The sequence below is a fragment of the Dermochelys coriacea genome, chromosome 9 (assembly GCF_009764565.3).
Source record: "Dermochelys coriacea isolate rDerCor1 chromosome 9, rDerCor1.pri.v4, whole genome shotgun sequence".
NCBI classification, from domain to species: domain Eukaryota; kingdom Metazoa; phylum Chordata; order Testudines; family Dermochelyidae; genus Dermochelys; species Dermochelys coriacea.
In genome coordinates, this window is record NC_050076.1 from 6,444,151 (window position 1) to 6,456,699 (window position 12,549).

Consider the following 12,549-nt stretch of genomic DNA (forward strand, 5'->3'; position numbering starts at 1 on the left):
TCTGAATTAAATAGGATGAAATTCAATAAGGAAAAATGCAAAGTGTTTCTTCCAAAATGGAGTAATCAGTTGCACACATACAAAATGGGAAATGACTGCCTAGGAAGGAGTACTGCCCTGAGTGCAGGGGATTGGACTAGATGAAACTCTCGATATTCCTTCTAGTCCTGTGATTTTTTGATAACCAGAGTTCAGTGAATCAAGTTTGTGCTGTACTTTGTCATGCATTTTGTTCTGAATTTCCTTTCCTTTCTGACTATTTGGAGGTTTTACATAGAAACGGGTTCCCTCTCTCTTCGCCTCTATTTTAAGCAGCATCCTCTGGCCTGATGCTTCCAGGGCATTACAATGCCTTATTTGTGAAGACAGAACTTGTAACTGTAGAAGTAATTGTGATTGTAGTTTCATTGAATGGATAGAACAAGAGGGAATTGCCCACAGCTACAAGTGAATTTGTTCTAACTCCATCTTGGGACTAAAAAAATTCTATGGCAGCAGGCAAAGTTGTTGTCCTGCAAAACAATAAAACTGTGTTTCTGCCTTTTTTGATCAGAAGAATAAGTTGTTTTATTTTTTAACCTCTTCATAGAAATGTTGCAGCAGCTTCATCAGCAGCTAGTGGAGGCTGAGCGCAGGAGCATGACCTACCTTAAACGGTTTAATAAAATCCAGGTAGACTATCACAATCTCATCGGGGTCACTGCTGAGCTGGTGGATTCCCTCGAGGCCACAGTCAATGGCAAGATGGTAAGATGAGCCCCAAGTGTGTACGTTCTGCTTTAGGAAATGGAAGTAGAATCATTTTTTTGGTTCTGCTTTAGGAAATGGAAGTAGAATCTGCCTGAAGTGCAAGTTAAGATTAACGGTAGCTCAGTGGTTCTGTAAGTACAGCATGCATTTAATAGACAAACGGAAATCTTGGGGAGAGATTCTCCCTTCGTCCCTGCATGCTGCTTTGGTAGGATAAAGGCGCCACAAAGGGCTGGACTAGAATTACCCCAGCTCGGGACCAGTATACTGCAAGCATAATTGTTTCTATGCAGCTCCCCTCGTGGGCTCTGGTATAAGGGTAGGAAGGGGGAAATCTCCATAGCGCACAGTGGTATGGAGATTATGGACTATGGTACAGCACATGACAACCCTTGGGAGGCTGCTTTAAATTAGAGACACCCCCTGAGCGTTTCTAGTTTATACCAGTCTCCCGGCTAACCCAGGATCTGGCTGGTAAAGGGTGTTTGCCCTCCATCCCCCAAGCTGAACTTTGTGTTATGTTAACTTAGTTAGTAAAGAAAAATTCCCACAAAGAAGGGGAGTTGTCTTTGTGCGAAGAGGCTCAGATCACTATCTGGAACTCAGGAATCTACAGCCCAACTTTGGGTGGAGGCATTGCAAAGATGTCCTTGAAAGTCTGTCTCTGTCTTTAAGCCTGGCCTAAGGCCTGATCTATACTACAAAGTTAGGTCAATCTAAAGCAGCTTACCTCGACCTAACTCTGTAAGCGTCTGCGCTACAGTGTTGCTCCCACTGATGTAACTCGCCCACTACCCCAACCTAATAACTCCACCTCCGTGAGAGGCGTAGCACTTAGGTCAATGTAATTAGAGTGAGGCAGTGTCTGTTTAGACACTACTTTACTTACATTGCCTGTTGCCTGTCAGCCATGTGTGGGGCTCATGGCTGTCAGAGCCCCACAGTACCCTACAAAGTTAAGTTGGTAGAAGTGCTTCTGGAAAGGATGCACACCACCAACAGAAGGGGCATTATGTGGACATGAACCACTGTAGTAATGACTGAGGTAGACATACAGCCACCAAACTTAGGTCGACTTAATTATGTAGTATAGACAAGGCCTGACTCTGTGCTGGTCTAGTCTTCCAGTATAACTTGGAACAGCCTGAAGGTTTTTCTTAATTATGCTGGCTACCAGTAGCTTCCAAGGGCTGTTAAGGTAACCATGGATTGCTGGCTGTAGGAGAGCGGAGGTTGGAGTCACTACACTTGCTCTGTGCCACTGAAGGATCCCCCTACACTAGGGTGAACATCTTGTGGCTGGTGACCAGGGCTGGATTAATGCAGGGGTTTTAGGGGCTGCAGCCCAGGGTCTCAGGCTAAGGGTGGCCTCTGCGAAAATAAATCCATAATTATGTACAATTCAGAGGTCACCAACCCATTGATCGCAATCAACTGGTTGATCCTGGAGCTTCTGCCAGTCGATCGCGATCTCCAGGCCCCTAAAAGTCCAGTGGCGCAGCAGGGCTCAGGCAGGCTGCCTGCCAGCCACGGCCCCACACCACTCCCGGAAGCGGCCGGCTGCTGGCACGTCTTTGCGGCCCTGGTAGGGAGGTGGCTCCATGCGCTGCCCCTGCCCCCCAGTACCATCCCTGCAGCTCCCATTGGCCAGGAACTAGCCAATGGGAGCTGCTGGGGTGGCGCTTGTGGTGCAGGCAGCGCTTGGAGACATGCTTCCCCCCAGGGGCTCACGGAGCCTGTCGTAAGTGCCTCCTGGATGGAGCCTGCACATTGCACCCCCTCTGGCACCCTAAACCCCTGCCCCAGGTCAGAATCCCCTCCTGCACCCAAACTCCCTCCCAGAGCCCACACTCCTCACCCTCTCCTTCACCCCAACACTCTGCCCCAGCCTGGAGCCTCCTTCTGTACCCAAACTCCCTCCCAGAAAGAAACTCATATAACAGCTGTTCTAAGGTAAGAAATAGGCTATTTTGAATTAATTTAACTATATTCTACATGTTTTAAGATTGAAATATAACCACAAACTGGCTTTGTTAATCAAAAGACAAGTTTAGTATAGCGTTAAGAGCCTTAGTGTCATTATTGTGATCATTTTGTTTTAAATTAGGAAAAAGACTTGTATACAGGAGCCCCACAAAATCTAATAGCCCGGGCCCACAAGAGAGTTAATCCGGTGCTGTGGTGACTCTGAGTTTAGGGATGTTTTCTCCTGATGAAGCACAGTGAAAGCAGCACCATGAAAGGAATTTATAATCTGCCACAGCGTGTGGACTTTGCTTTAGAACAGGATGGGAAAGGTGCCTGCTCACACTAGCTTTGAAAATAGTTGGGAGTAAACGTCTAGTCATTCATTGCTCCCATTCCCTAACTTGGTGCAGTGCTGTCCAAAGTGATATTCCCTGTGTTTTTACATAGAGCTGGGTCAGGAACGCCAGGCTAAGGAGCTATTATTTTGACTTTTGTTTTCCTTTGCACTCAAAGCTCAGTAAAGTGCATCATCTGATCCTTCCCAAATGTGTCCAGCTGGTGGTGCTCCTGAGTTGTAGATCAATGTTTCTACCCTGGCTCTGACTTCAAGGTGGTTTTGGGACACATCATAGGGCCTAATCGCATCATCCACACTATCAGAGGCTCGTTCACCTGCACATCTACCAATGTGATGTATGCCATCATGTGCCAGCAGTGCCCCTCTGCCATGTACATTGGTCAAACTGGACAGTCTCTACGTAAAAGAATAAATGGACACAAATCGGACATCAAGAATTATAACATTCAAAAACCAGTCGGAGAACACTTCAGTCTCTTTGGTCACTCGATTACAGACCTGAAAGTGGCAATTCTTCAACAAAAAAAACTTCAAAAACAGACTCCAACGAGAGACTGCTGAATTGGAATTAATTTGCAAACTGGATACAATTAACTTTGGCTTGAATAGAGACTGGGAATGGATAAGTCATTACGCAAAGTAAAACTATTTCCCCATGTTTATTCCCCCACACTCCCCCCACTGTTCCTCACACGTTCTTGTCAACTGCTGGAAATGGCCCACCTTGATTATCACTACAAAAGGTTTTTTCCCCCCTGCTCTCCTGCTAGTAATAGCTCACCTTAAGTGACAGGTTTCAGAGTATCAGCCGTGTTAGTCTGTATTTGCAAAAAGAAAAGGAGTACTTGTTGCACCTTAGAGACTAACAAATTTATTTGAGCATAAGCTTTCGTGAGCTACAGCTCACTTCATCGGATGCATCCGATGAAGTGAGCTGTAGCTCACGAAAGCTTATGCTCAAATAAATTTGTTAGTCTCTAAGGTGCAACAAGTACTCCTTTTCTTTTCACCTTAAGTGATCGCTCTGGTTACAGTGTGTATGGTAACACCCATTGTTTCATGTTCTCTATGTATATAAATCTCCCCACTGTATTTTCCACTAAATGCATCCGATGAAGTGATTTGTGGCTCACGAAGGCTTATGATCAAATAAATTTGTTAGTCTTTAAGGTGCCACAAGTACTCCTTTTCTTTTTAAGGTGGTTTTGAACTTTGAATAGAATCATGTTGGAAGTATATTAGTTCTGATTGAAAGTATTGGTGTATCCCTGCCCATCACTTTGTAAAGAAAAAAAAAAAAGTTGTGGCCCCAAACTGGACTATTTAAAAGAATGTTTTACACTTTGAGGGCTTCAGGAACCTTGCTACTGCTGCTGTTGGGGGGGCGGGGGGGGGTCCAAGAGATATCACGAATTGGGGTTCCCTGGATAGGAAAGAATAGGCTTCTCAGCTACTGAAGAGCTTTCAGCTGCTTTGAGGCAGGTAGATCCCCATCCAGGAGCCCCTATACTCAGCAAGGGGGAATGAAGTGTGAACATCCCAACCCTCAAATCCTCCGATATCCAGGAAGCATATGGCCATTTCCCTGGGAGGCAGAGCTGCTGTGATTTTATTTTCACAAAACCCTAAAGCTCACTGTAAACAACATTAGAATTGTATGAAATGAAGCATTAAAGTGTATACCTACGTGACATGCGCTTACTCTCTCTCCTGGATAGCTGTCTGTGGAGGCTTTGAGCTCTACCATTTGTTTAGGCAGGGTTATGGTGAGGTGTTACCTCATAATTCTCAGCAATATTGCCATTTTAGTATTTATTCTTGGTTTAACTTCCCTTTTAACAAAAGAAAACTTGTATATAGACTTTAATGTGATGAATTTTCATTTTCGGCATTTCCTTGTAAAACTACTTACTGCAGTGGTTTCCCAAAACATTTTACTAAGGTGACCCACCAACTCCATTTTGTCTTTTTTTTTTTTTTTTTTTTTTTTAGTGACACCCCCTTCCCCGCACCAGGATCCAAATAGTCAGGAGGCCCCAAATTCATAGGCCAGTATCCTTTGCTGCCTCCTGCATCAGCCATCCACACTGGCCACCTTGGTACTGCAGCCCTAATCCCAGCCTAGTGCAGAGAGGAAGCCCCAGGGTAGGGTTGAAGAGTGGAGAGTGAACCTAACCTTGCAGAGACAGCTCCAATCCCATGTAGCTGGGCTCAGCTCTCTGCTCTGGGCATTGTGACCTGGTCACAGAGTCACAGTGCCATTCAGGTTTGCCGTCATGGAGGGGCAGCGAGTCCAAAGTTGAGTGAGTGGTGCTGCAATTTGGCGCAAAGGGTCGCAGCACCATTCAAGTTTGTCCTGTCCATCCCCCTTCTTGAATGGCGGCTGGGACAAACCTGGGTGGGCTGCAACTCCATGTGCCAGGTCACAAAACCCAGAATCAGGCTCAGCACCAGGGGAGAAAAGCCACTGTTGCAGGGTGATTATGGGGTGGGTTTGTTCCCCCTTCCCACCCTCTCCTCCGCATGCAGAGTCTCACCTCCACACCGGGCGCAAGACCCATCTAGAACTTTCCTGTGACCCACTGATAGGTTGGGAAACATTGACTTCTTGTACAAGTACCTGGCTGAAGTCAAATGGAAATGTTATGTAATTCCATGTGCTTGGTTTCTTTCTTTATTTTAGATCACACCAGAATATCTTCAAAGTGTCTGTGTTCGTTTGTTTAGCAATCAGATGAGACAAAGTATAGCACATAGTATTGACTTCACAAGGCCTGGAACTGTAAGTACAATCAATTTGCTCTTATCTCTGTAGCCATTTTAAAATAGAATACTCATTAAGCTGTATATTTAGGCTTGGAAGGATTAGATGTTCACTGGTAAATATCGATTTTGCCATACATACACACCAATGAAAAATATTTCCATCAATGACAGAAATATGCAGATGGACAAAATAAGAAAAATGCTGCTTGAGAACTTAGTAGAGTTCAATTTATGGATATTTACTTTGTGTATTTTGACATGTGATGTTGACAGTTTGTGTTCTGGTTATAAAGCTTTAACTTTTTAAATCTCAGTGTCTATTGTCATTAAATTTATGGGGTGGGTCAGACAATTATTTAATTAAAATGATTTAAAAAATTGCTTAAAAATATATATCAAAATTATCCATTGAATTCTTTAAAAAAATCAGATTCTGTCAAGCCTACGTATATTGCACCAGGGTCATAAGATCATGACCCTATGTGTAAAATGTAAGGAGTAATGTACACCAAGCTTACATAAGGTTATGATTATATCTTGGGCTTCTGATGACCATGGTTATATTGCCATTTCCATGAGATGGAATTGCAGCCTCATATATAGGCTTCTGAGGCATCTTTATCTTATAATACATGATGAACCACATTGCTGTTAAGCATCTACAGACATACTTTGTCTCATTTAGTTCCATTGTAGGCCTGCATCCAGGTCGTATCGGTAAATACCTTAGCTCCTGTCGATGGACTCGCTGGAAGGCCTGATGGTTCTTTCCCAACTCATTCTCTCAGTCATACTCTGTCAGATGGCTGCACTGGAGCTACAGTGCTGTTTTCCCATTCTGTCCCTCTCTATGATGAGTCGGGGCTAGATTTGCAGAGGTATTTAGGCACCTAAAGATGCAGATAGGCGCCTAGTGGAATTTATAAAAGCACCGAAGAAGGTTAGGCATGTACCTCCCATTGAAATGTTGGCTCTCTAAATATCTAAGACACTGAAGTGTGAGGTATTTAATTATCGTGTAAATATTATTGAATGGCTTTAAACTTTAACTGTACATTTGTTTTATGTACTTGAATTTTCTCGTTCCTTGTGACAACTTTAATATTAATTAAAATATTGTGTGCCATGACTTTCTTTCATAAACTAAAATGATGACTTTTCCCATTTTTTTGCCCATGACCGCACCAAGCCTTCCTCACGGTATAGTGATAGTTTGTGATATGTAAAAGGAACAACAAAAAGAAGCAAGAATTTTTGCTGATCTGTTTCATTTGCCATTCCAGCTGATCTTTATAATGACAATATATAGATTAGTTGGTTGTACAAAGAGGAGAGGATTGTTTACATGTTCCATACCCGTTTTTATGTAGGAGAATGGAGTACACCTCACAGATCACCATGCTCAATTAGATGCCCTTGCTTCAGTGTACCACAGTGGTCAGGATTGCTTTCTCTGACTTACAATATAAAACGTTGTGCCTCCACTAGCCTTTTTCAAAAAAAAATCTTCCACTGTCATAGTTTCACTGGTGCAGCTCATTTAGTGGTATCAACAGTGAGGAGTGCTAACGTGAACAGGCAAATATTTACTATCCTGTCATTGTGGACATACTCTGAGCTGGGTTAGATGACAGTTATAAAATGCAGGTGTCTTTTCTACACTTGTGCTCCCTTGTTACTGCTATTGGCACAGATCCACGAACAGCAGTGCAACAGTGGATAACTTGCCATACAAGACTAGCATAGACCCAACCTGAAAGGCAAATGATTCCTTTCTCTGTCCATTCTTTAGATGATTTAAACCCTGGTTTTGACACCATGATGCCCGAGGACAGTATGGACACTTGGAATGCTACTGTACAGATGTTGTTTTTGTTTGTTACAATATTTTTTTATTCCGTGTGTTCTCCACAGTGAAAACACTGTATCTCTGGTGGATCCCACTACTTTCCTCCTGCTCTGCTCCTCACTCTCTAGTTCCTGAACTGTGACTATGACCACAGCTATAAGAGAGCCAGTTACAACACATTTGTCACGTGGCCTGATTACAAGAGGATTAAAATTTGTAGTGTGGGTGGGATCTAATCATATTGTCAGCCAAGGTTTGGGGACAGGGTTAACTAGAGTCTGCCAGGAAGATCTTAACCACATAGCAAGCAGCTCCTCTGACTCAGTCCTTTCGTCCTTCTGAATAGTTAGAAACTCAAACAAGAATAGTAATGTCAAAAAATGAAAACCTGCCCAGCCTACTTCCTTAGATAAAGCTGAAATAACTTGGCATTTCACAAAATCAGGGACTTCTTCCTTGTCCATCTCTATGATATGCTGCAGCACTCCCAATCTTTGCTGACCCAGAAAGCAGAAGAGACTAGGACTAGAAATCAAATCCAGGTCTCCAGCATGGCAGTGCAGATTACTCACAAGGCTGCTGTGAAAAGAAAAGGAGTACTTGCGGCACCTTAGAGACTAACAAATTTATTAGAGCATAAGTTTTCGTGAGCTACAGCTCACTTCATCGGATGCATACAGTGGAAAATATAGTGGGGAGATTTTATATACACAGAGAACATGAAACAAAGGCTACTATAGTAGCCTATCACTCTTTCTTTCAAAATTTCCAAATAACTGGTTATTATGCAACTACATGTTTTATCTGTCCTTAAGTGGTTTCAGCTTTTCACATAAGCTTTGGAGTAAAGCTGGAGGCACTGTGTCCCAAGTGACATAGGTCAGAATCAGCCATCGGAATCTGAACCTGTAACATCTGTGCTGGGTATGTGTTGGAAGGTCACTTCACTGTTTACTTTAAACCAGTCAAAGAGACCAAAATATGGTCTCTCCAGCTACTCTAGGGTCTTTTCTACATGGTGTGTTAGTGCACACCTCTGGGGTGTCAGTTGTAGTCCACATCAGTGTGCCATGTGCTGACGCACCCAGTGTGGTCCCTGCTGGTGGCGTGGCATGCTAGTGTGTGTAAATGTAGTTCTGGGTACTCTGTTAACAGGCACTAGGGAACAGATAGTTCACACCAGCAAGGTCCACATGGGCCAGTTAATGCATGATACGCTGATGCTGACTAGAATTTACATCCCCACTGGGATGCACTAACTGAAAATGTAGACAAAGCATCAGTAACTGTCTCCCCACTTATAAAGCTCTCTCTGACCTCTCCTTTGTCACAAAGGGCTCAGTCCTGCCCTCAAATACACTGCAGTGCCTTGTGTTTTTGTCAAATAAGTTACTCCACACAGCATGCCTGAATGAACTCAAGTGTCAGAGCAGAATTGAGTCTTAATGCTGTAGACAACAGTTCTCTGTTGTACAAAAGAAATAAGGCTGTATACCTTGGAGTACATTCTTAAAAAAGGATTTCCTTTGTTTGTTCTATTTTGTTCCCTGCTCATTGAGTGTTGTTCTCAGTTTGGACATAAGAATGTAAGAATGGCCCTACTGGGTCAGACCAAGGGTCCATCTAGCCCAGTATCCTGTCTTCCAACAGTGGCCAGTGCCAGGTGTCCCAGAGGAAATGAACAGAACAAGTAATCATCAAGTGATCCATTCCCTGTCGCTCATTCCCAGCTTCTGGCAAACAGAGGCTAGGGATACCATCCCTGCCCATCCTGGCTAATAGCCATTGATAGACCTATCCTCCATGAATTTATCTCGTTCTTTTTTTAACCCTTTTATGGTCTTGGCCTTCACAACGTCCTCTGGCAAAGAGTTCCACAGGTTGACTGTGCGTTGTGTAAAGAAATACTTCCTTTTGTTTGTTGCCTATTAATTTCATTTGGTGACCCCTAGTTCTTGTGTTCTGAGAAGTAGTAAACAACACTTCCTTATCTACTTTCTCTACAACAGTCATGATTGTATAGACCTCAATCATATCTCCCCTTAGCCATCTCTTTTCCAAGCTGAAAAGTCCCAGTCTTATTAATCTCTCCTTATAGGGAAGCTGTTCCATCCCCCTCATCATTTTTGTTGCCCTTTTCTGAACCTTTTCCAATTTCACTGTATCTTTTTTGAGATGGGGTGACCACATCTGCACAAGTATTCAAGTATGGTGGGCATACCATGGAGTTATATAGAGGCAAAATGATATTTTTAAATGAGTCATTTTATGGGTTGGGAAAGTGTTGTGGTGGAATACAAAATTCTGAGATCTCTGGTTGGTCATATAATTTTAATCAAAGGCAGAGTGCGTCAGCTTGTTGAGTGTACTGTTATCACACAAGAATACACATCTTAATGTATCCTAGTGTGGTTAGAAGCCTATCCTTCCATCACTGAAAGGAGTTCAAAGCAGAAGAGTAAACCTAAAAGCTAGATGTTCCCACTGGACTGACTTCCAGGATTCAGGCATGGATGTCTCGACAAACATAAGACTTAGGCCAGGGCAATGCTGTGGATGAAGGGGTCTGGATCTGAGAATGGGAAGTCAAAGCAGCAGCACTGGCAGTTCTGAAAAAGCAATAATGGATCTGAAGCATTTAAAGAGATGATCAAATTCCTAACTTTCTGAAGTTCAGTAAGCTGGTGGGTAAGTTTAAAAATAATGTATTTGACTTCAAAATATATAGTCCCGCCCCAGGGCTGGTTGTGCTGTGACCTGTCTGCCAAATGCTGCCCAGAGAGTTCCATAATAAGGCTCTCATCTTTTTAATATAGAGCGTGGATCAAACGGGGGCGTTAGGTGTTCCCTGGGTAACAACTGTCTTTCATCGATACTAAAGTACACCGTGAATAATGGACTAGGACTGGTAGGGTATATCTACACTGCAATAAAGACCCTAAGCACAGCCATGGTTGGCTCAGTTCAACTTACTTGGGCTGTGGGGCTAAAACTTGCGGTGTAGACATTTGGGCTTGGGATGGAGCCTGGGGTCTGAAGCTTTGCAAGGGCGTGGGGGTTCCAGCCCATGCTTGAACGTCTACTCTGCAGTTTTTAGCCTGAGCCCCGTGAGCCTAAGTAAAATGACCCAGGCTCTGAGAATCAGTGTCGGTTTTTTTGTTGTTTTTTTTTTTATTGCAATGTAGATGTACCCCTGGTCGCCATCTCTGAAGTCATATCTGTTTAATGCAAGCTAGGTATGGCTAACAGGCTTCTGGCTACTTGGCAATGTGGGGCTTGATCCTTCAAAGTGGTGAACACTCTGACCTAGTCCAGCACAGCTCCTAAGCACATGCTTAACTTTAAGCACATGAATAGCCCCTTTAACTTTATTAGGACTATTGACGTGCTTAAAGTTAGGTATATGCTGAAGGGTTTTGCTAGGTTGGAGCCAGTGTGCTTAGCATCTTGCAGGATCAAGCTCATGGTCTTCAGCTGCATAAAACTCGTTGCCCCTGTACTACTTTCAATATTGCAGTATGGAGTATGCTTCCTGTTTGTGAGATTGATAGCCTTTGCATAATAAATGCATATTAATCCTTTATAATTCAGATGTAAATATTTGTTTTGGATTGAAACTTGACGTTCAAGGTGTCAGCCTCATGAACACTTTAAAACATTTTCTCAGTTGAAGGAATAATTTTACAAGTTTAAATACATTTGTTTTTAAAGCTTTTCAGACCATAGTCCCCTCAACAGTTATTTGGCAGAAGAAAACTAAGGTCTCTAACTAAAATGTTTAATTATAAATGCAGACTGTATTTTAATTTGCACACTAAGGACCCAGTCCTGCAAAGATTCAAGCATGAGTAGTCTCAAATAAGATTATGCATGAGTAAATTACTCTCATACTTAAGTCTCTGCAGGATTGGCCTCTAAATTTTAGCCCACTTGACTGTATTTTAGACCACTGGTTATCTTCTGTTTCAATCCTAGGTTAGTCTGATGAAAAATATTCTTCCAGTTATTTGAAAATAAAAATACCCTTAAAAATCAAGGCAATTCATGCAACAAAACTAGGAGAAGCCTAGCATTTATATTGACCAGCTACCCTGAGTTAGAATTGTAATAGCTTTGTCTTGAGGATTTAATCACGTTATTTGCCACATGCTAGTAAATACATTGTAAAAAAATTTTTTTTAATCCAATTTTTTTCCATGTGAAGACGAGGCTGAGGGAGAAGCCTCAACTTTCAAAAGACCTTAAGATATGTCTACACTGTAGCTGGAGTGTAATTTCCATTTTAGATAGATGCATTGGTGCTAGTTTTGGTCAAGTTGGTGCACTAAAAGTAGTAGTGTAGCTATGACATGGCAGTACAGACTAGCTGCCCTGAGTACAACCCTGGCCAAGATTCTAGGTAAGTACTCAGCTGACTAGCCTGTGCCACTGTTTGTAAGGTTCTTGCTCTTTGTAACGTGCCAATTCAATTCGAGCTACACAGATCTCCCCTCTGTTTTTTCCACCAAATGCATACGATGAAGTGAGCTGTAGCTCACGAAAGCTTATGCTCAAATAAATTTGTTAGTCTTTAAGGTGCCACAAGTACTCCTTTTCTTTTTGCGAATACAGACTAACACGGCTGCTACTCTGAAACAGATATGTCTGTCACCTCCAGCTCCTTTAGCACTTGTTAGCTAATGCATGCTTACAATATTCCTTTTATCCTTGTCTAGACAAAACTGAAAACTTTTTTTAAAACCTCCTTTTATCTTATTCTAGACAGGGACTTTATCATGGCAGTTTGGAGCATTTAGCCCTTATTGTTGTTTTTTTCTTTTTCAGGTCATATTTTAAAATATGTTAATGCTGAAACACA

The 12,549-nt window shown here is 42.6% G+C and overlaps 1 protein-coding gene across 14 annotated transcripts in view; it reads left to right on the forward strand.

The window, feature by feature from the left end:
- The window catches only part of ARMC9 (armadillo repeat containing 9), a 110,647-nt gene that overhangs the window by 26,800 nt on the left and 71,298 nt on the right, over positions 1-12,549 (forward strand). For 12 of the 14 annotated variants that reach the window (XM_043492176.1, XM_043492178.1, XM_038416134.2 and 9 more), the window contains 2 exons: positions 590-747; positions 5,760-5,858. In XM_043492176.1, the coding sequence (XP_043348111.1) occupies positions 590-747; positions 5,760-5,858 (257 nt within the window). The remainder of the gene's footprint in view (positions 1-589; positions 748-5,759; positions 5,859-12,549) is intronic. The other 2 variants (XM_043492180.1, XM_043492181.1) reach the window with 1 other exon arrangement.